General features: G+C 48.9%; 1 protein-coding gene across 1 annotated transcript; it reads left to right on the forward strand.

Moving 5' to 3' along the window:
* Positions 1-8,062: 8,062 nt before the first annotated feature.
* On the forward strand, positions 8,063-21,922 carry LRP10 (LDL receptor related protein 10). The gene is made up of 7 exons (XM_053361343.1): positions 8,063-8,297; positions 10,885-10,923; positions 12,730-12,862; positions 13,007-13,197; positions 14,057-14,912; positions 16,945-17,074; positions 18,275-21,922. The coding sequence occupies exons 1-7, from the start codon at positions 8,231-8,233 to the stop codon at positions 18,860-18,862; spliced, it is 2,004 nt and encodes a 667-aa protein (XP_053217318.1). The 5' UTR covers positions 8,063-8,230; the 3' UTR covers positions 18,863-21,922.
* Positions 21,923-23,396: the final 1,474 nt, after the last annotated feature.

Genomic DNA, 23,396 nt, shown 5'->3' on the forward strand with positions numbered 1-23,396 from the left:
GAGGGAGGAAGAAATTCAGATCTAGAAAGGGGACTGGAATTCCCCTCAGGAAAGGTTGCAGCATGTGGGGCTTTTCAATTTAAAGAAAAGGCAAGTAGAGGCAACAAGACGAAATTTTATGTAAAATTATGCAAGTCATGGAGAAAAGTGGTTAGAGGGTGCTTTTTCCCCACCCCCTCATAATGCTAGAAACTTGCAGACATCCGAAGAAGCTGAATGTTGAAGAATTTGTGTCTGAGGAAAGAAAGATCTTCTTCACACAGCACTTGGTTAAGTTCTTGGAATTTGATCCTCACAGGAGGCAGGGAAGTCGTCCAAGTTGGGTGGATCTGTAAAGGGGATTAGACAAATTTGTGGAGCGGCTACTAGCCACAATGGCTATATACTCTGCCTCCACCGGTCAGAGGCAGTAAATGCTTGTGAATCCCATCTGCTCGAAACTGCAGAAAGCGAGAATGTTGCTGTGCTCAGGTCTTCCTTACATGCTTCAATCCCACAGGCACGTGGCTGGCCGCTGTGACAATAGGATGCTGGGCTAGAGAGCCAGGAATGATGATGATGATGATGATCATCATTATTATTGTTGTTATTATTGTTGTTGTTATTATTTATTTATTTATTTGTACCCCGCCCATCTGGCTGGGTTTCCCCAGCCACTCTGGGCGGCTTCCAACAAAGATCAAAAATACATTCAAATGCCACACATTAAAAACTTCCCTGAACAGGACTGCCTTCAGATGTCTTCTAAATGTCAGGTAGATATTTATCTCTTTGACATCTGATGGAAGGGCGTTCCACAGGGCAGGCACCACTACTGAGAAGGCCCTCTGCCTGGTTCCGTGTAGCATCACTTCTCGCAGGGAGGGAACTGCCAGAAGGCCCTCGGCGCTGGACCTCAGTGTCCGGGCAGAACAATAGGGGTGGAGACGCTCCTTCAGGTATACTGGGCCAAAGCCGTTTAGGGCTTTAAAGGTCAACACCAACACTTTGAATTGTGCTCGGAAACATACTGGGAGCCAGTGTAGGTCTTTCAAGACCGGTGTTATGTGGTTTCGGCAGCCACCCCCAGTCACCAGTCTGGCTGCCGCATTCTGCATTAGTTGTAGTTTCCAGGTCACCTTCAAAGGTAGCCCCACGTAGAGCACATTGCAGTAGTCCAAGCAGGAGATAACCAGAGCATGCACCACTCTGGCGAGACAGGAAGCTCTACTTATGGAACAAAGGGTTGGAGCAGGAGGAGCAGGTTAGGTTAACGGGGTGACAGCGGCCACACCCCGGGAAACAGCTTCAACTGGCCGGAGGCGAGGGTAGCCGAAGGGTCTCAAGCCCCCAGTGAGTTAGGGACTTCCTCTGCAGGTGAAGACAGGCCCTGGCGGATGGAGAGGACGAGACCGAGAGTGGGTCCAATGGTCAAGAAAGCGGTTTCTGCATGTCTTGTAGAGAGAAGCGAGGGGCAGACGGAGCTCGCCCCCCTGGGAACGTAGCACGTCTAGGAGAAGGGGAAAGTCTGATCCTAAACCTCCACTGCCTTGTGTCTATACTCATTTGACAGAAAGGGCTTTAGGAGTCAACCCCGAGGACAAATCCGTACCCTCTGTCTTGTGGGACATCTTAAACCCTACTCAGATCTGGAGTGGAGTCCCTAAGGGGGTTGGATGGCGTTTTGTATGCCTCCTTCCGGCAACTCCTGCAGCCAAGCTGTTGCCAAATGTTTTGCTCTGCTTTCGTTTGGATCACAAAAGTGAGACCGGGGCAAGGGGTGTGTGTGTGTGCCTTGTTGTCTGGCCAGTCCAGGACCTCCATACACACTGCCCAGGCTTGCATCCCAAACAGGTCGGTGGGTGCTGCTAAAACAGCAAAAACAGCATGGGAGGCAGCAGTTACGAGTTACCGGTCTCTGCAGCCACAGCTGGCGCTGTGATTCTGGGATGCTGGTTTCTTTTCCAGTGAACAAAAAACCGCTATGGGCTGGGACTCTGCGTCTACCTCCGGGTGCAATGTGCTTCGAGCCAGAGCTCACCCCCACCCAGATTTCAGACCAGAGAGGAGGGCTGGGCTGAGCAAACCGGTGGTCTTGGCTTCCAGAGAAAGTGAGGAAATGGTTGGAGCCAAAGGACCTTCCTGGGGTTCTGTTCTGCCCAGCTGTTAAGACAAACATGTTACAATGTAAGGATTACTTGGCGAGGTTCTGCTCCAGCTGCTCTGCCCTGGAGGTTTGCCTGAGCACCATCTATTTCAGAAGTTGCACCGCAGCCTTTCTTAGCAGTGCAGACAGGTGGGCGCATCTTGTCTACGAGAGGCGGTGACTCAGACGCACGAATGGTCTGCGCAAACCCAGATATTCCTAATATCCGCTTTGCGGGAGGATATGAAACGTGAAGTCATTAGGGGCTTCCTTCCTGATATGGATGGACTGTTCAGCAGCGCTGGGTGGCAGCAGCCAGCCGGCACTGGGCGACTGCCAAATCCTGGGCATGGGAATTCTCCGGTGAGGCCTGCCCTGTGCCTACTTAAGACCACACCTGAGGATTATGGGATGGCCGCTCCCATTTGAGGCAGCCCACATCCCACCATCCCTCACCACTCTGCCTCTTTTAAGAGGGTCTCTCTTTCCGCAGAGGGAAAACAAGCTCTGCCCTGCTTTCTAGGGCAAAGCCTGCAAAGCCAACTCTGTTTTGGAAGGGTAATTCCAGGTACGCGTGCTGTGGACTTTGGCATCGCTTTAGCAACCCACACATGAAACACACACACACACCTTTGAGCTGAAACTTTGGTTCCAAGAACTAAGTTTAGATGGGATCTGGGCCCTTGGTGGCAGTTCCACTGCCCTCAGAAGTTGGGGGGTGGGGGGTGGGGAGGGCAGCAGCCCAGGAAGCAGGCATTGTCTCTGGCAGCCTCTTAACCATGGGTAGGCAAACTAAGGCCCGGGGGCCGGATCTGGCCCATTTGCCTTCTAAATCTGGCCTGCGGATGGTCCGGGAATCAGCATGTTTTTACATGAGTAGAATGTGTCCTTTTATTTAAAATGCATCTCTGGGTTATTTGTGGGGCATAGGAATCCACTCATTTTTTTTCAAAATATAGTCCGGCCCCCCACAAGGTCTGAAGAACAGTGGACTGGCCCCCTGCTGGAAAAGTTTGCTGAGCCCTGCTTTTAACTATTTCCTCCCCAAAGAGTTGTGTCCTGGCACTTTCATTATGCACTTTCCGTTGTATGCCGAAGATGCAGGTCTTTGCTTTTTCTGGCTTTGGAAACTACATAGAAATAGGTATAGGGATATAGATGACCCACCCTATTGTCTCACCTGCAACTTGCTTTTAACTGATATTAACATTACATTTATACATCCATGTAATCCACCCTGAGGCTCTATGGTGAAGGGAAGGGAAGAAATCACCATAACCCAAGGGTAAAAATCAGCAAATACAGTCAGTTCTGCAGTGCTACTGGTATTGTTTAGAAATGTGACGTGAATGCAGTTTTTCTCCCTCTCTCCTAATGCTAGGGCTGTGGACAAGAGCTGGCGTCCGTCTGTCTCGGGAGACAATGGAAAAGTGCGCCTTTGGGGATGAAGTGAAACCATTGGAGAGTTACAGCGCCTGTTGTGGCTGTAGGGACCAATAGGGGAGAGACATGTTTATTGCAGCTGGGGCAGATCAAGACATCTGGTTTTGCTGTTGCAGCATCTCTTTTTTCTGCACTCCCCCCAGCTGCCATTCCTCCTCTGATCCCTGTAGGTACACAACTTGCCTGTCTGTCTCCTGGAACGTGTCCAAAGGAGGGCAACCAAAATGGTCAAAGGCCTGGAAACGATGCCTTATGAGGAACGGCTAAGGGAGCTGGGCATGTTTAGCCTGGAGAAGAGGAGGTTAAGGGGTGATATGATAGCCATGTTCAAATATATAAAAGGATGTCACATAGAGGAGGGAGAAAGGTTGTTTTCTGCTGCTCCAGAGAAGCGGACACGGAGCAATGGATCCAAACTACAAGAAAGAAGATTCCACCTAAACATTAGGAAGAACTTCCTGACAGTAAGAGCTGTTTGACAGTGGAATTTGCTGCCAAGGAGTGTGGTGGAGTCTCCTTCTTTGGAGGTCTTTAAGCAGAGGCTTGACAACCATATGTCAGGAGTGCTCTGATGGTGTTTCCTGCTTGGCAGGGGGTTGGACTCGATGGCCCTTGTGGTCTCTTCCAACTCTATGATTCTATGATTCTATGATTCTATGATTCCTGGTTCTGTGGTCGTCTGCAAGGGATTCCCACATGGCCAGGTTGATATTGCGAGCCCTCATGTCATATTTGCGGACATCTTTGTAATGCAGAATTGGTCTGGTGCCTGAAGCCAGCCCCCCATAGAGCACATCCTTGGGGATCCTGCCCTCTTCAATTCTGTGTGCATGACCAAGCCAGTGTAGACGTCGCTGAGACAGGAGCGTGAACATGCTTAAAGCACATTCAAAGCACTTTCTCCCACCTTCCAGAAGCTCCACTTGGTAATTGCAAATACGTGTGCAGAGGCTGAGAGGGTGGCACTCTGTGCGTTCTCAGAGGCTGCCTTTACTTCCAGATATACAACCGCTTCCCGCAGAAAGGGTGTGGCCAAGCTTGTGATGCAGTGCTAAGTGGGTGTGGTCAAAGGGGAAAGGGGTGGAGCTAGCGGGCCAAGAGGTTTTCAAAGCTGGCACCACTGCCTTAGGGATGCTTTAGCAAAAAATTTTGAATTTGCCAATAAACCAGGTAAATTGTTAGCAGGGCAGCTTAAAAGAGAACCTGCAGCCTTTAAAGAGGACTAATAGGAAGGAAATCAAAAGGGTGTGTAGGGGAAGCAAGTCAAGACAGTGGAGGATGTTGATTTTGCAAATGATGTGGGCTTCCCCTCTCAGCAAAAAATTATCCCCCCTCCTCCTCCCCCCATCCTGCATGTCTCTCTCTGATCCTTGTCTGCTCCCCTGCTGGGTGGGGACACTGGCTCCTACAGTTGACTCAGCAAACACTGATTTTTGCTGAGTTGGAAGAAGAGAGCCTCTTCTTGGCTACTTCAGCCAAAGTGGGGGAGGCGGTGGGAAGACCTGGGGGCTTCTCTCTCTCTCTCTCTCTCTCTCTCTCTCTCTCTCTCTCTCTCCCTCTCTCTCAGCTCTGCCTTCTCTAGCCCGCAAGATCCCTCCTGGATCAAGGGATGGAATTCAAGAGTCCTGCATCCTGTGTTTCTCTCTCCTACTGGGGAGCTTAGCTATAACTTGGTAACCACCAAAACAAAACCCATTAGTCCAGTGGCACCTAGCTCCCTTCCTCTCCCCCCATTTCACACACACACACCCCCCCCCCCGTCGGTAGCTGGGACTGAGGAATCCTGCTTCTCTGGCTACCCCCCTACCCACCCATCAAATGACCTCCTTTTGCAATCTCATTACACCCACCGCAAACATCTACATCCTTCCTCCCAGGTATGGTGGGGCGGGGGGGGGGGCTCACATTTAATCTGTATGATCACTGGAGCATGCTTCCCCTTCCTAGAGAAGAACCCCAGGAGTCCTGGGACCCAGCCAGCACAAGAAAAGAAGAGAAAATGCATAGGGCAAAGGAGAAAGAGGAAGTGGGAAACCTTAAAAAAAATTAAAAATCCGGGATCAGCAAAATGTAAACGCCAGGAACCACGTCTGGAGACCGACAGCAAGAGATCCAAGTTCCATGGAATGAGGGAAAAAAGAGAGTGGTGTGTTTTTTGTGTGTGTGTTTTTGCTCTTCATGCAGAAGATACTTTCGGGAAAAGGCCATAGCTCTCTGTTAGGATTAGGGTTAGGATTCCATAAGACACGCACTTAAAAGAGAAGGGAATACCCAGCAGTTTCTAATGCAATGAAACACAGAGGGACAAATATTCTCCATCCACCTTCTCTACGCTATGCATAATTTTACAAAATTCTATCATGCCACCTTTTACTGGCCTTTTCTCTAAAAAGTCTGAAATGCTGCAAAAAATACTTTGAGAGCGCTGCTTGCCCGTTTGGAAATAGTGCGCAAGGAAGGGGGAATCGCTGTTCCGAATTCTTTTCTAAACAAAGAGGTTCCAGGGATTAAGCTTGATGTGAAAGGACTACCCTCTAACTTAGTGGGAATGGCTTTAGGTTGGTGTCTGATGTGAGTGGAAGTGCACTCTGCACATGGTCAAAGATTGTCTTGTCTTTATAATGGCGTGCATGTTCCAGCTCCAAAGTCCTGGGGCTCGTCTCTTATTATTTGACTGTTATATTTATTATAAATTCATACCACCCTTCCTCGAAGGAGCTACAGTTCCTTCTCCTCCCCTCCCCCCATTTTACTCTCACCACAAACCTGTCAGGTAGGTTCTGTTGAGAGACACTGACTCATTCAAGGTGACATTAAACCCTGTGCCACAGAATATTGGTCCCATAGTAGTTATTCCTGGCTCCATTACTGCATTCTGATCCTTTTGCATAAGAAGTTGTGTGAAAAATCCCAGCTACTTGGTACCCGCCCTCTTTGGCCCCCTAGGAAGTCTCTGCTAAATGGCAGTAGCCCAGTCAATCTATAAAATAAGTGAAAATTAGCACTTATCCATAAACAATCCCTTACCAAGTGCATTCATGAGCCCTGGTTAGGGGATAAATCCTGTGCACTGTAGACTAGGTCCTAGACTCTGCACATAATACCCTGAGGTATCATGGCAAGCTAGTATAGATAATAGTGGAATATTTACCTATTGGTTTTGGTGAGGGCCTGTTTTAGTTTTGCACATGCCACTGTGGCAAGTTAGTACCACTGGGTTTCTTTGCTACTGCTGTTTTGGTCATCAAACTGCCTAGGAGGGCCAGAGTTCTAGAAGCTAGTTGGGACATAAATGCGCTCCCTGCTTCTGATGTTAGCAGGAATGTGTTAGCACACTCTTGTTGCCTGCTTGCATTCAGCAAAACTATATATTAATCATCCTGATTATTCTGGGGCAGGCAGAAGAAGGAAGAAAAAAGAAGGGCGAAACAGCTGGGGAGAGACAATGATGGATGGGATGCAACTCTTCGCAAAAAGGGTTAAAGCTGGCAATAGGAAACGGGGGCGATGGGGGAGGAATGCAAGCGGCAGCCTGAGCAAGCAAATTTGAAACCTGCAATTTGAGGCCTGGGTGGCGCTTGGCTCCCCTTCTTGTCCCGGCTTGCAGAATCGCGCCGGAGACGCTAGATGGCGCCAAACGCTGGCCAACGGCGGAGTCCGGGAAGGGGAGGAGGTTGGGATTAGGAGCGCCCACTCTTAAAAGGACAGACCCACATAACTTCGGACAATTTGGTGGGGTGTGTGTGTGTGTGTGTGTGTGTGTGAAATGGTATTTATTACCCCCAGGGCAAGCAGGATCATAAAAAGGAGCGCTGACTCTTCCGCTCGATCCTTTTCGATGGGAAGGATTCAGAAGGAGGGGGGTGGGAATTGTTTGAAAGATCAGGTTTTCATGTAAACACCGGTGTCACTCCGGTTTAATGCCCCCCTATTGCTTTCTGTGGGTCCTGCTTCGTTTTCAGATCGGGAGAGTCTCTCCCTCTCTCTCTCTTTCCTTTTTTGAGTCTTTCCCCACCTACCCACCGGGGGGGTTGGAATTAAATGCAAAAATTGCTGGCAGTGCCACGAAGTAGTTAAAAAGAGGAGGAGGATGGGTGTGCGTGTGAAAACAGGAACGAGGAAAGGGGAGGGTCAGGAAGGAAGAGGTCACGTGGCTCGCCCCTCCACCTCTCCACCCCCCCACCCCACCCCGCGCTCCTCCCCGCCACGGGCTGAGAAAGTTGCAAAGGCAGGAAGTGGAAGGAGGAAACAAAAGTTTGCAAACATTCGGGGCGGAGAGGGGGGCGACGGGGACGCGTCCTCTGCAGCGCCAGGAAAAAACACCCCGAAAAACAAGAAACCCCGGGGAGGAGTCGGCGGAACGGGGCGCCACGAGGCCCGAGGCCGCGGCGATGGGCCACCAGCAGCGCTGACTTGGCAGAGGGGCCGGGGATGGAGGCGTAGAGGTCAAAGCTGGGGGGAGAAAGGCGCGAGAAAGTGAAAGCGGCCGGCTTCCCTCGCAGATTGGGGGAGTCTTTTCTTTTGGGGGGGATTATCTCCTCTCCACCATCCCCAAGGAAGGATCCACCGACCAGCCTTGAGATCTGGCTTCCTCCTCCGGGGCCACGACGCGTGGGAACCCAAGAGGCGCCGGAGAGGACGGGGAATCGGGCGGAGGGGGCGATGGGGCCCCCCAAGATGCCGACGCCTTCGGGGCTCGCCCGGGGCTTCCTCCTGGCGCTCCTGCTGGGTAAGAGAGAGGGGCGCGGTGGGCGCGGGGTCGGCTTGCCTTTGGGGGCACAAGCGCCCCTTTTCGTACGGTGCCCAGTTGCTGAAATGATGGCGATGGGGGAGGGCTCAGTCTGTGCCCCCTCCCCAAGGTATGCCGGGGCTCCGGTTCCCATCAGTTCCGACCAGCATATCCAGTGGTCAGAGAGGATGGCAGTTGTGGTCCAGCAAAGCCTGGAGGGTCAAAGGTCGTCCTTTGCAGCACCCCACATTTTGGGTGGCTAGGAGTGGGGCAGGGGTAGGGGCAGAGATCTGCCCATTCAAAGGCACACCTGTAGAGTTTGGTCTCTAAACCTAAGCTAAGTGTGGTGATGGCCAATCCACTGGTGTGGGCATTAGCCTCAGGTCTGAAAAAAAGGGGTCAGCGCAGTACTTTTTGCAGTTATGGGTCACTGGACCCATGGGTCACTTGTTGCACCTGGGAGTCCTTTTCTCCCAGGAGACCTGGTATCAGCCCAGGTGAGGAGGAAGCTACCTTGATGGATGGGATACAGGGAGCCTTGCGATGACTGGAGCGAGTTTAAGCATTTTCCTTGCATTCATTCCGGTTTATACCTGATGAAGGAAACCTGAGACTGTGGAGTTCGGCCTAATAGCCTTCCTGCCCGGCTTCCCCAACCTGGTGCCTCTAGTTGTTTTGAACTTCAGTCTGTTAAAACATAAGGGGAGCAGAATTTGCTCTGAGTCATGCACCAGGCCAAACCTGCTCTGAATCTCCTCCATTTCCTGCAGGCAACCTGTCAAAGGCCTTGTTTTCCTCTCTGCTTCTCTAACCTGAGAGAAATCTGACATCAAAATATGTCAGTGTTCAGAAAACTGTGGAAGACACGCTATGGTTTTGCGGGGCACTCTGCTGCTGACCTCAGAGTCACCGTAGTCCAGGAAAATATAGATATATTTATTGCAAAGGGTTGCTCTGTTCTTACCTTGTTTTTCACAGGCTATTCACCTTTCTGTTTATAAGGGGTTTTGTGTATTTAGTTCATAGAATTTATAGACTGCTTTATAGAGCAACAACAACAAACCAGCCTCAAAGCAGTTTACAAAAAGAAGTTATCAGTCTTTAAAAAAAAGATAAAAACAAGTATTTCATAGAATAAATAGAGTTGGAAGAGACACCCCCCCTCCGGGTCACCCTGCAATGCAGGAACCTCAAGTAAAACATTCAGAGATAATTAAAATCAATGATCAGCTACAAACCACATTAAAACAGCTGTCAGTGTTTTTCTTCCTGTTGGGATGGGCTTGCCTAAACAAAATTGTTTTATCAGGCACCAATAAGAGGTGCTAAAAAGGGATGCGGGTGGCGCTGTGGGTTAAACCACAGAGCCTAGGACTTGCCGATCAGAAGGTTGGAGGTTCGAATCCCCGCGACGGGGTGAGCTCCCGTTGCTCGGTCCCTGCTCCTGCCAACCTAGCAGTTCGAAAGCACGTCAAAGTGCAAGTAGATAAATAGGTACCACTCCAGCGGGAAGGTAAACGGCGTTTCCGTGAGCTGCTCTGATTCACCAGAAGCTGCTTAGTCATGCTGGCCACATGACCCGGAAGCTGTACGCCGGCTCCCTTGGCCAATAAAGCGAGATGAGCGCCGCAACCCCAGAGTCGGTCACGACTGGACCTAATGGTCAGGGGTCCCTTTACCTTTAATAAGAGGTGCTTGTCTGGTATCAATGAGCAGGGAGTTGTTATTATTCCTTTTTTTTTATTGAATTTATATACTGTGCTATGCTCGGGGATCTCACGGCAGTTCACAGAATAAAATCAAGATATAAAGCCACAAAATACCTAATAAAAATAAAAATCCCCTCCCCCCAAAAAAACCACATTTTAAAAGGGCATAGGATGTAAATCGGATCAACCAAAGGCCTGGTTAAAAAGGAACATTTTTGCCTGGCACCTAAAGATGTATGATGAAAGCGTCAGGCGAACTTCTCTGGGGAGAGCATCCCACAAACAGGGAGCCACTGCAGAGAAGGCCCCGTTCTCATGTTGTCACCCTCCAGGCCTCTCATGGAGGAGACACACGAAGAAGGGCCTCAGAAGATGATCTCGGGGTCCGGGTAGGTTCATATGGAAAGAGGTGGTCCTTGAGGTATTGCAGTCCTGAGCCATTCCAAAGTGTGGCTATTGCCACACTAAAATACTGACTTCTTACCCATGTGGAACAGACAATATGTGGCACCTGTAACAGTTCCCCAGACTGAAGTGGCCAAGTGGGCATATAAAGAAATAAAACCCCTTGTAAACATATTGCAGGTATGTTATTCCCAAGCTGCTGAGGGCTTTATATACGAGGAGTAGCCACATGGCTGGGTGGCAAATCGGCAACCGTTGCAAAGGTGTTGTTTGTTGTTGTTGCCATGCATGAGTATTTATCTACCAGCTGAACTCTGGCAAAGTGCACTCCAACCTAATGGAGGATTTGGCCACAATGAATGTGCTCCTTCAACATACCAGGAAGTCCTTCGTTTGTGTGTTTTCCCGATAAGCAGACTTAACACAGACAGCCTGTCTGGAATTTGACTTTCTCTTTCCTTTCTATTCCTTAGGTGGGATTCAGCTCACTGAGAGCAACTCCTCACACACGGGTGAGTTGGGGGGTAGTGAGGGGGGGAAACAAGGCATGGGGCAGAGAGGGAAGGTGGGTGCTGAGGAGGGGGGTATTGCTGATATTTGAAGGTCCAGAAAAGAGTAACAAAAATTGTCAAGGGGGTGGAGCGCTTCCATGAGGAAAGGCTGTAGCATTTGAATCTTACTGAGTGAGTGGAGACATGATAGAAAATTTATAAAATTATGCATGTCCTAGAGAAAAGGAGATGCAGAAAAGTTTTTCCCCTCTCATAACTTTTCATTTTCATTTCATTTTTAATTTGTATACCGCCTTTCTATATTACGATACCCAAGGCGGTTCGCAGTAACAAAATACGCAACAAACAGCACAAGCCTTACCTGATCCAATACAAAAAGTCGTAATAAAGCATAACTTTCAAATAGAACGACTTATATCAGATAAAGTCATGTTGAATCGTCTGTTAGTCATAGTACACAATAAAATCAACTCTCAAAACATCAGCAAATCATTGTTAAACAAGAGATTCACCCTTAACAATTGCAATAAATAAATACTGAACTACGATCGATAAAGATAACTGCAAGTCGCAATGCATAAAGTGTGCACCATAGTGCGTACAAAACCATGTAAAAAGGTCAAATTGGGAAACAGACACATGACTTTAAAAACTATTTACCCCCTCTCTCTCTTTGGGAGAACTCACAGACATCCAACGAAGTTGAATGTTGGAAGATTTCGGACAGATAAAATGAAGCAATTCTTCAACCAGTGCATAATTAAACTATCGGATTTGCTCCCACAGGAGGCAGCGATGACCATCTTGTGTGGCTTTAAAAAGGGATTAGGCACGACAAGGTCTATCAGTAGCTGCTAGCTGTAATGGCTGTTCTTTGCCTCTGTGGTTATAGGCAGTAATGCTTCTGAATGCCAGTTGCTAGAAACCTCAGGAGGAGAAAATGCTCTTGTGTTCGAATCCTGCTTGTGGGTTTCCCACAAAAGGATGCCGGACCAGATGGGACATTGCCCTGATTCAGCAGGCTCGTATTGCGGCCTAGTTTTATTTTTATGCAGCCACCTCAATAGTAGTTTGCTAGAAATAAGGTTCCTGTGGCCCTTCAGACTTTGTGGGACTCCAGTTCCCCTCAGCGGCAGCCAGCATGGCTCCTGATCAGGGATGAGGAGAATTACAGTCCACCAATATTTGGGGTGTCACACATTCACCACCCCTGAGGGAAAGGCAAGGGTAGCCAACAGCCAATACAGCCCTTATAGGGGGTGATGCAAATTGCTGTCCAAAAATAGCTAGCTATCTCCACATTGGGTTTGGAGAACCAGGCTGCCATGACAAAGGCTCAGAAGGAGAAGGAAAGGACTGAGGACGGCACTGAGCAGAGTTGGGTGGTGGTAGCCATTTCAGGGATAAGTGACAGCAAGGGAGAGACGCCTGAAATGATCATGGAGACTATGGTGCTTAGAAAGAACTTGATACCTCGGTTTTAGAACATAATCCGCTCCAGAAGACCACTTGACTTCCGAAATGTGCAAAAACCGAAGCATGCCATTTCTGGAAGCATTTGCTCCTGGAAAACTCAGTACAGAAGCAGTATTGTGGCACATTCGGCTTCTGAAAAGCGTTCGAAAACCGAAGCAGTTGTTTCCGGGTTTTCAGCGTTTGGAAACCGAAACATTCAACTTCCAAGACGTTTGAAAACCGAGGTACCACTGTATTACGAAGGGGAACCATAAAAGAAAGTCAGGAGGAGCTGGAAGTATGGGGAAGGGGCTCAACGTTGCTTCATTGACCTTCTCCTTCCTCCCACAGCTGTCTGTCAAGGCTACCCTGACATCCGGAAGGAGCCACAAGGCCAGATCCGTAGCCCTTCTTCCCAAGGGACGACATACAGCAGTTGTAGCTGGGTCATTCTGGCCGACCCTGAGGAGATCATCAGTATCAGGTGAGAAGGGAGCACTTTTAGTTGGGCCCGGAAACCAACCTCACATGAGCGCATCCTTCAGATTTCCTGGGGAGCAACACACAGAAGCAAAAGTTGGCATGCATACTTGATCTCTCTCGATCTCTTTCTCTTTTCCTTCCACAGGTTCCAGCACTTTCATCTCTCCTGTACCTCGGAGATGCTGATCATCCAGTCAGCCTCGCTCCCTTCATCCCCTTGGAAAATCTGTGGCTACCACACACCTGAGCCCCTCCGGATAAAGGGAGGCAACGTGACCCTGAGTTACAACTGGAAGTTCATGACAGGAGATGGGTTTCAGCTGAAATATGAGAGAGGTACGGAGGAGTCCACAGCCCTGGTGCATTATGGGAAGAAAAGGGAAGCTTCTCTCCCCATCAATTTCCCTCCCTGATTATTGTTTCCAATTATCCATCTCCTTCTACACACACGCATGTATACATGGACCTCCTTTCCCTCCGTTTTGTGGGTGGGGTGCTATTTTTCATCTAAAGTGTGGCTCGCCCTTCTTTCTTATTTAAAAAAACAACCACCACAAACTGATTTGGGAATGAGGAAAGAAAACCTCAAGGCTGAAAAAATCAGAAAGTGAGAGAAACCAGAACTGAAGGGGTCCCCCATCCCTGCAGTTTCCGAGCACAATTCAACTGTTGGTGCTGACCTTTAAAGACCTAAACTGCCTCAAAGGCCCAGTATACCTGAAGGAGCATCTCCACCCCCATCGTTCAGCCCAGACACCGAGGGCCTTCTGGTGGTTCCCTCACTGCGAGAAGTGCAGCTACAGGGAACCGAGCAGAGGGCCTTCTCGGTGGTGGCAGCCACCTTGTGCAACTCCCTCCCATCAGATGTCAAGGAAATAAGCAGCTATCTGACTTTTAGAAGACATCTGAAGGCAGCCCTGTTTAGGGAAGTTTTTAATGTTGGATGCTTTATTGTGTTTTTGATATTCTGTTGGGAGCCACCCAGATGGCTGGGGAAACCCAGCCAGATGGGCGGGGTATAAATGTGTTGTTGTTGTGGTTACCGCCAACACACATCTCCAAAGCTGATGGAATACTAATCTGTATATTATTGGCCCTGCCCATCCCATGCCTCTTTTGGTTTCCTATCAGTCCCTCTGACAGCTTCATTCTGTGTTTTCCACACCCTTTCCCTCACTCTCTCTCTCTGCTCCAGAAGCCAGCAGGCCACCCGTCTTCCCCTGCAACCTCACCCTGGACAACTTCTACGGCATCTTTTTCTCGCCCGGCTTCGCCTCCGACTCCTACCTGGGCGCTGCGCATTGCCAGTGGGCCCTCGACGCCCACGACAGCCGGCCTCTGAGCATCCGCTTCACCGCCCTCAGCCTGGGCGTCGGGGACTCCCTGAGGGTGTACGAGGGGGCGCCCGGATCCGCGCCGCGCCCCCGCTTGCTGCGCAACCTCGACTACACCAGCAACAAGAAAATGGTCGCCGTGGACTCGCCTTCCAGCCGTGCGTGGGTGTCCTATGAGGCGGCGCCGGGAACATCAGGCCGCGGCTTCAACGCCACCTACCACGTGCGGGGCTTCTGCGTCCCATGGGATTTCCCCTGCGGCGGAGGTGACGGCGAGGGGGCCACTTGCTACAGCGCTGCCGAGCGCTGCGACGGGTTTTGGGACTGCGCCAGCGGCGCCGATGAGGACGGCTGCAAAGGCTGCCCCGTGGGGCAGTACCCCTGTGGGGGGCGCGGGATCGGCGGGGCCGGCTGCTACGGGCCGGCCGACCGCTGCAATTACCAGACTTTCTGTGCCGACGCTGCGGACGAGCGCCATTGCTATTCGTGCCAGCCGGGCAACTTCCGGTGCCGGGACGGGCGCTGCATCTACGAGAGCTGGGTGTGCGACGGGCAGGCGGACTGCATTGACGCCTCCGACGAGGCGGACTGCTCCTACGTCCTCCCGCGGAAAGTGGTGACGGCGGCGGTCATCGGCAGCCTGGTGTGCGGCCTTCTCTTGGTGATCGCGCTGGGCTGCACCTGCCGACTGTATGCCCTCCGCAGCCACGAGTTTGGGTGAGGGAAGCAGCCGGGGAGCGAGGGGCAAGGCTGGGGCTTAGGGAATGTGCACACGAGATATCAAAAATGGGGAGAGCAATGGAAACTGGGGGCAGGACTGGGAATGCGGGTGGGAAGTATAGGAATGGAGGCATACAGAGAGGGAGGACAGATGTCCCCAGGAAGTACTGTGATCATGGTACCCTGGTGTATAGAAATCTGCTTTATTTGCTTAAATACCTTCCTCTTCAGCCAAGGGTGGATTTAATTTAAATCAAATCGATCTAAATTACTACTCAGTAAGACTTGATTTAAATCATTTTTTTACAGAAAGACTTATTCTTGCTGGTATAATCTTAATATTTACATGCAGATGAAGGTTTCATTTTCAGAATGAACCTTCTGAATGAAGGTTTCGTTTTCAGAGTTATTTTTACAGTTATATCAAAAATTACAGATATGGTTATACTATTAAAAATACATGGACAGATGATTATGAAATTATTGTGAGGTTTAATAAGTTAACTGTTTATATTGGCACAACTTTTCTGCTGTACTTTATTGGAAGGAGAAAAATAATAATTTCCTTAATAGTAATTTAAACAATTTATTTAACTAAAACAATAACATTATAGCATATGTATCCATGTTTGTTAACTGATGTGGTTAAACAATTTTTTCTAATTTTTTCATGTGTGGTAACACTCAGTCTGTTTTTTAAGTGACTGAGTGTTACCACACATGAAAAACTTAAAACAAATCCTTATTTCCTGATGAATAGCATTTAGTCTATAGTGTAACTATCCTTACAAAGCATTTTATTTTAAAAGCCTGAATTTTTAATTTTTTTAAATCCTTGATTTTTATCCACCCTGCTTCAGCCAGAAGCAGGCTCCTAGAGCAGGTTACAAATGTCCATGATAAGACAGTCCCTGCCCTCAGGCTTACAGTCTAAAAGGTATAACATGAAAGGAAGAAAGGATCCGGAGGGAAAAAGCAAAGTCTGTCTTAAATGCCAGAGCTTTTGTAACAGCCTGCTGGACAGTTCAAGGAAAGCTGCTGGCTTTTCTCAGTAGAGGTGATAGCAAGATCCTGCCATCTTATCCCTCTGTTCCTGTAGCCTGATGGGATGGCTGCTGTGGGCGGCAGCTGAGAGAGGAGCCCGATGGACATGGTGAACCAGTGGCCTAGCCGCTGTGGGTTCAGCTATTGCCTAATAATAATAATAATAATAATAATAATAATTTATTTATACCCCACCCATCTGGCTGGGTCTCCCCAGCCACTCTGGGCAGCTTCCAACTGAATATTAAAAACAATACAGCACCAAACATTAATAACTTCCCTAAACAGGGCCGCCTTCAGTTGTCTTTTAAAAGTAAAATAGTTGTTTATTGCCTTGACATCTGATGGGAGGGCGTTCCACAGGGTAGGCACCACTACCGAGAAGGCCCTCTGCCTGGTTCCCTGTAAATAATGTTGCCGTTTTAACAGGAGATATTGTAGAGCTGGAAAATGTGGGCGATGAAAATTAACTCGGGAGCATCCAACAAAACTGGATGTTGGAAGATTCGGGAAAGGCAAAATAAAGCGTTTCTTCTCACAGCGCATAGTTAAAACTATGGAATTGGTTCCCATGAGAAGCAGTGAGGACCCCCAACTTGGACAGATTTAAATGAGGATCGGACGAATTTGTGGAGGATAACGCTATCAATGGCTGATGGCCACAGGGGCTATGCTCCACCTGCATGGCCGGAGGCAATGGGAATTGCATTTGGGGAGAGTGCCATTGCACCCTGTTCCTTTTTGTGGACATTGGGTTGGCCACTTGTAGGAACAGGATGTTGGGCTGGACAGGCCCCCAGCCTGATCCAGCAGGGCGCATCGTCTGTTGTTATGAAGTGAAAGGAAGTTGAAATTGGAAACTTCCACTCAGACAGAGAGAGGGAGAGTTAAGGAGGGATAAGAAAAGAATGTTATGGAGGGATGGAGAGGGGTGACGGGTGCAGCTCTCGTCTCACACTTTGTGTGTGTCTCTTTCTCCCCACAGTATCTTATCCCCCTTGTCGCGGATGGAGGCCCGGCTGGTGCAACGGCAGGCACCACCTTCCTACGGGCAACTCATTGCTCGCGGCATCATCCCCCCTGTCGAAGGCTTCCCCACGGAGCACCCTCATCAGGTCAGCAAATTCCTAACATTTGTAGAACCTGAGGTATGAGGCAAAATGTACAGGCCCCACTCTCTTCGTTTTTGTGTGTGAGAGAAACACTCCCTAAAGCCTTTTGTTTGTCCACTCTACCAGAAAGATTCCTATGAGTGCCCCATGTCTTGACTCCCCATGTCTCCCCACGTAGCCGGGCAAGATTGAAATTGTCTCTGAGGTCTAAGATGTTACATTATTCTGGCTACTTGGCTGCCACTGGGATTGCAAACTGCACAGATGCCTCTCTGTAAGCTCCATTGCTTGTACGATGGGATATCCATATGGCTCGGGCCAATTATAACCACAGCTGGGAAATGGCCCTCATATTAAGATGCAATTCGTTCTTAGAAAGCCGTGTCTTTGAGGCAGAAGTCTGGGGACTCTGAGCCGGGAGTTTTGAGGAGCAAGAGGCAACAAGAGCACTCGGGCGAGGCTGTGTCAAGTAGCTCTCGCCATATTGAGGGCCTGCAATGAGTGTCAGTATTGCAGCCTCCTATATCACTCGGTTCTGAAGAGAACTCTGAAAACTCTGGGACCATTGCATGCCAAGATGCAAAGACCTGAATAATACGTGTGCCCAGCAAAGGAACTGCAGGGCATGCATCTGTAGAAAGAGAGCATAAATACCTTACTGGAGTCTTCCCAACATATTGACCATCTCAGGCCCTATGATTGGCAGGGGAGGCCTTTTTAATGTTACCACCTCTGGCTGCTGCCTGGATGGCGTTGACCCATGACAGGGACTTTTGGGTGGTGGCTCTGCATTTGTGTGGTGCCCTCAATGGTGAGGTGCACCTGTCTCCCGCATTATTGGCTTTCAGGATGAATTTTTATGACATGCCTGTTTACCCAGGCATTTGACTGATGCCAGCTACTGAAAATGTTGAAATTAGTAACTGTGAGGGAATGCAATTGTTATTAGTGTTTTCCAGATTTGTGTTTTTGATGTTTCAAATACCTTTTCTAGTTTAGATTGTACTGTTTTGACATGTTTGCCACACCGGGCTGCTTTGGGGAGTGGGATGGGCAGGTTGCAAAGGTAATAAAGGAATAAATGGATAAATACGCCCTCCTGGGATTTCTTGAGGGACTCTCCCTGCCAGGTAAACACACTTGTGTTTGGTTTTCGGTCTGTCCTAATTCCTCACCACCCTTCCCTCTGCTCTATCATTTCAGAATTCAGTGCTGGGGAACTTGAGGTCTCTGCTGCATATGTTCCGCCACGACACAGTCGCCGCCACTGCCGCTGGTGGGAACCGCCGCCCACATCGCAGCCGCTTCCTGCGCCGCTTGGCGAGGCGCATGCGGCGGTTGGGACTGCTGCCTCGGCCTGCTCCAACCACCTCCACTTCTGCCTCCGCTGCCGCCGCCACTACCACTACCACAACCACCTCTTCGTCACACTCCACTCCGGATACCCTGCCTGAGCCACTACCCGGAGAGGAAAACACAACTTCCGGCCAGCTGGAAGAGCAAGCCCCGCCTCTTCCCCAGAAGGCCCCGCCCCCACCTGCCGAGCCTGCGCCAGAGCCCCAGGCCCCGCCCCCTCCCACCCCGCGGTTTTCGGGGATGATGCGCTCTCTCCGCGTACGGCTGTTCTCCCCTGCGCTGCCATGCTCTGTGGAGGCAGGCAATCCTCTCAGCGCCCCTCCGTCTCCCGAAGACGAGGATGACGTCCTTCTGGTGTCCCTCACCGTGCCCGACTCCGAGAGCGGAAGCGCGTCTGCCGACTGGGCTGCGGACGACGAGCCCCTTCTGACCTGAGCGGCCTTCTGCAGCAGCATCCAGACTCTCTTACCCAAACACTGGACGTTGCCTTTTAAGAACTGCACACAGGGTTACTTATGCACAACAGCAGAAGCAGAATTTTTTCCACCTCTCCCCCACAACCCACCAGCAATCCCTTCCCTTCCCGCTTCCCTAAAGGTATATTTTGTGGTGTATGGGAAAGGATGGCAGTTAAAAAAAAAGAAGAAAGTTCTTAAAGGTTATTTTCCACGCTTGGCGTTTGAGCAAGAGAATAGGGGCCACCGCGACACCTCTCTTTCCTCAGTCATTTTGAGGATTGAAATACCAGCTCAGCGGAACAGGGGAGCGATGCTTGCGTACCACGTAAATCGGGGTTCTTTAAAGGGGAGAGATTCTGATCTGGTATACCGTCGCTGTTTCTAGTTCTGCGCAACGAGACGAGAGAAAACAAATCCCTAGGGGCCACCCAGTTATCTTGACACCTCCATCTTCTGAGAGCTGCCTGCCGCGGGTTTTGTTTCAGTCAGTGCTGAAATCGCGGCTTGTGTGGAAGAAGTGATAGGAGTACATGCACTTGACATTTTAAGAAATGTTCTTGGAAAGTGAGGAGGAGGAAATGAAATATACTTCTGCAGGGAGAAGCTCAGCTATGTCTGCCTGAAGGAAGGAGAGTTATGTAGTAGTCAGAAGTAACCCTTACAGGCACTGTAACCCTTAAAAGCAGTGACTAAATTGGCGGGACCCCAATCCTAATTTTGCAATGCCACAGCAGAGAGGAAAAAATCAAGTGATTCAGGTGGACTAGAAAATTATTATTGTGGAGTTGTGGAAAGATTAAAAGAAGGAGGAAAGGCTGAAGTCAGCAACTCAGCTTAAATTCTTCTGCAGTAGTTGCAAAACAACATTTTGACTGTGCACTCCCTATGTATGTTTACTCAGGAGTAAATCCCAAATTTGTTCAAATGGACTTACTCCCTGGTATAGAGATAGAATTGCAGCCTTAGGCAGGGAAAAGGATGGACAATATTTTGTTCCCTTTATTGATTAAATGTTTTGTAAGTAAGCTATTTTTTGAAAAAACACAGAAAATGAAAGAAGTTAAATTTTGCACATGGAATATCCAAACAGCTTTAAATAAGGAAAATTTGTATGAAGGATTTATTTTTGTAAAGAAAACACTCCTTGAGAAGAGTGATCAGTTAAGATTTTTAGTCGTGATCATTGCAGATTATTTCTTTGGCGGTGACCAAAAGCACAGAAAACGATGCATGGATCCAAAGGCCCAATAAATTAACATAACTTGGTATAAATGATGATAAAAATTAGATTTTAAAAGGTAAAGGTTATATCTGGCTATTTAATATAAAGAGTACTATTTTTAAAAGATGAAGCTAAGGCTTCGTTCAAGCCAGTCAGAGCACGAAGAGTTGTTTTTCTAAATATGACGTTAGAACAGTTAACAACTCTTAATTCTACCTGATTTTTTTTTTAAGGCAGTGGCTCATTCTTAAGCATCTTTCTTAGACAGGTGTTTAAAAAGGAGCATAAAAGGGTCATATTTTCATTGAGTCTTTGCCCAGATCTTTGTATGTCTATTTTTAAAAATAATAATAATAATTAACTGACAATATTCAAAAAATAATTTCAAAAGGACATTGTGGGTGACTTCCAATGTTATCTGCCCGTTTGTGCAAAAGATATCAGCTTTGCGCAAGAATGTTTCTGGTTTCTCCTCTGCTGCCTCCAGATCTTCTTCAGAGGGTCCCCTTGCCTTCTGGAGCATAATTTGAGGGTTTCAGGAGGGGCTGAAGGGGCAAGAGAGGAAGGAGAGCCCACATTTCAGAAGTGGAATTTCTCTCACACTCTCTTGCCTCTTGCCCATTAGGTGTGAATTGGAGCTGGGGAACCTCTGAGCCTCCAAACATTGTTGGACTCCAACTCCCAGCACCCCAACTATCTTGGACAGAAGTTGGCACTCATGGGAGTTGTAGTCCAGTAGCGTCGGAGGTATCGCAGGTTCCTTATCCCCTACCACAGGGTGTGTGGTGGCCATGCTTCTGAAAACCAGTAGCAAGGCTAAGCTATGTCTGTATAAAGCTTTATAGAGGTGAAAGAAAACAGCTTTTCCTTGTTGCTTTTCAACTGACACGATTCTCTGTCCGGAGATTCATTTTGGCAATAACAGGCTCAGATGCAATGACCATGATGGATTCTTCTTCTACTTCTACTTCTACTGTTGATCCAGCTGTTGATATGCAAACGGGGGGGGGGGGGTGAGGTGGAAGCCCCGCCAGATTAGAAAGTCTGCAGAACATTCCAAATCAAAACGATACACTGCAATCCTGTCAGGTAAAGAAACCTCCTAACAGGATTTTGCTAAACCGGTGCCTTCTTAATCGCACAATCTATGGGCGCTCCACGTGACTCAGACGAAGCAAACCAGGGCAGAGGTGGGGGGGCCTCTGCAATTGGCAGCTATTACTGTACCTCTCCTGGCACACCTGGGCCTTGAACGCCTTCCCCAGGAAGGATGGGAAGTGGGGCTGCGACTCCCATCATCCCTAAGCCAGCACAGTCAGTACACAGGGATTATGGGAGCTGCAACCTCTGGAAGGCCACAAATTCCCTGTCTCCCCCCTTTAAAAAAAAGAGTTAGGTGAGATGTTCAAGCCCCGTTGAAATGGACCCACGGTGCATTGGTTCCCCTGGCTTTGTTAGCTGCTGGCACAAGTATGTATGCGTGTGAGATATATAGATATATATACATATATAAATTATATATAATTTATTCTTATTTGCTGACAAGAGATGCTTCTCGGAGAAATCAGTGGCGACATTTAATGGAAGCCAGGAGTTCATGTTTTACTGCTGTCTTGTTCTGTTCTCTCCCCCATCTGGGTAGGTGTGTGTGGATAACTGACAACGTCGAGTTCTAGATGAGCAAATATTTGCACTGTGTATTTTAGTCCGTTGAGCTGTGACCACTAACTGGGGCCGCGCTGTTTTGTTATTTCACCTTCTGTTGCCTTTTCGAGTTTTTTGCTAAGAATTAAAAAGAGAGATTTTGAACTGTAAGGTGGATTCCCACACCGGTCTTTCTGTTTCTGAGCCAACTAATTAACCGGCTGCCAAAAAAGGCTTGTAGGTTTCAGCGGATGTGATGAGGGAAGAGACCCATTTGCCTAGAGCTGTTTCTACGGTCAGTTGTTGCAATTACTTCAACTCTGGTCCACCTCTGACGTGCTTATGAGGGCGAGTCCCAAATCAACTCTGGTCTGCCTCTGACGTGCGTATGAGGGCGAGTCCCAAATTGAAGAGTCTACCCCTCTAGCCATGATCAAGGTTGTGTCTCTCTCATCCCAGGGTTAGCAGATTGTGTAAACCAGCCTTTCCCAAGCTGGTGCCCTTGAGATGTTTTGGGAACTACAATTCCCAACCTGCCAGCCAGGTTTCCCCCACCCTCCAACGTAGTGCAGAATTAAGAGAAGAAATGTGGGGAGCCACAGAGAGACAGAATGGCTTGACGTTATCCCAGGATACTTGGCAAAGACATACAGTGGTACCTCGGGTTAAGTACTTAATTCATTCCGGAGGTCCGTACTTAACCTGAAACTATTCTTAACCTGAAGCACCACTTTAGCTAATGGGGCCTCCTGCTGCTGCCGCACTGCCGGGACACGATTTCTGTTCTCATCCTGAAGCAAAGTTCTTAACCTGAAGCACTATTTCTGGGTTAGCAGAGTCTGTAACCTGAAGCGTATGTAACCTGAAGCGTATGTAACCCGAGATACCACTGTATGTGAGTGAAAATACATCGGGACCCTTTGTTCTTACAGACTGCTACATCAGTCTGTAAGAACAGCAGCCCCAAAGCCTTTGCTATGGAAACAAGCCACGGATGGCTCCGAGTCGTCTTCGCTCCGAGTCTCAGTTTCCTGTATGTGAGACATAACCGACAAAAACAGTGCCTTTGTTGAGCTGCTGTGAAGATAACTCAGCCAGTGGACCCACGCAGTTCTAAAAGTGGGAAGAGGGAGATGTGTTGCCTGGTGCAGGTAAATCAAGAAAGTGTCTGTGGTAGTGCCCTCTGCTTGTTGCAGTTAGCAGAAGTCAAGCTGTGAAGGCTCTGAAGAAGCTGGTGATTGAAGCCTACAGCAGCTAGACTGGTGACTGGGAGTAGCCGCCGAGGCTATATATACTGGTCCTGAAAGACCTACACTGGCTCCCAGTACGTTTCCGAGCACAATTCGAAGTGTTGGTGTTGACCTTGAAAAGCCCTAAACGGCCTCAAAGGCCCGTATACCTGAAGGAGCGCCTCCACCTCTTTTGTTCAGCCTGGACCCTGAGGTCCAGCTCCGAGGGTCTTCTGGCGGTTCCCTCCCTGTGAGAAGTGAGGTTACAGGGAACCAGGCAGAGGGCCTTCTCGGTGGTGGCACCCGCCCTGTGCAACGCCCTCCTATCAGATGTCAAGGAAATAAGCAACTCTAACTTTTAGATGACATCTGAAGGCAGCCCTGTTTAGGGAAGTTTTTAATTTTTTTTTTATCGT

This window comes from Podarcis raffonei, chromosome 13, assembly GCF_027172205.1.
Source record: "Podarcis raffonei isolate rPodRaf1 chromosome 13, rPodRaf1.pri, whole genome shotgun sequence".
Lineage (NCBI taxonomy): Eukaryota > Metazoa > Chordata > Lepidosauria > Squamata > Lacertidae > Podarcis > Podarcis raffonei.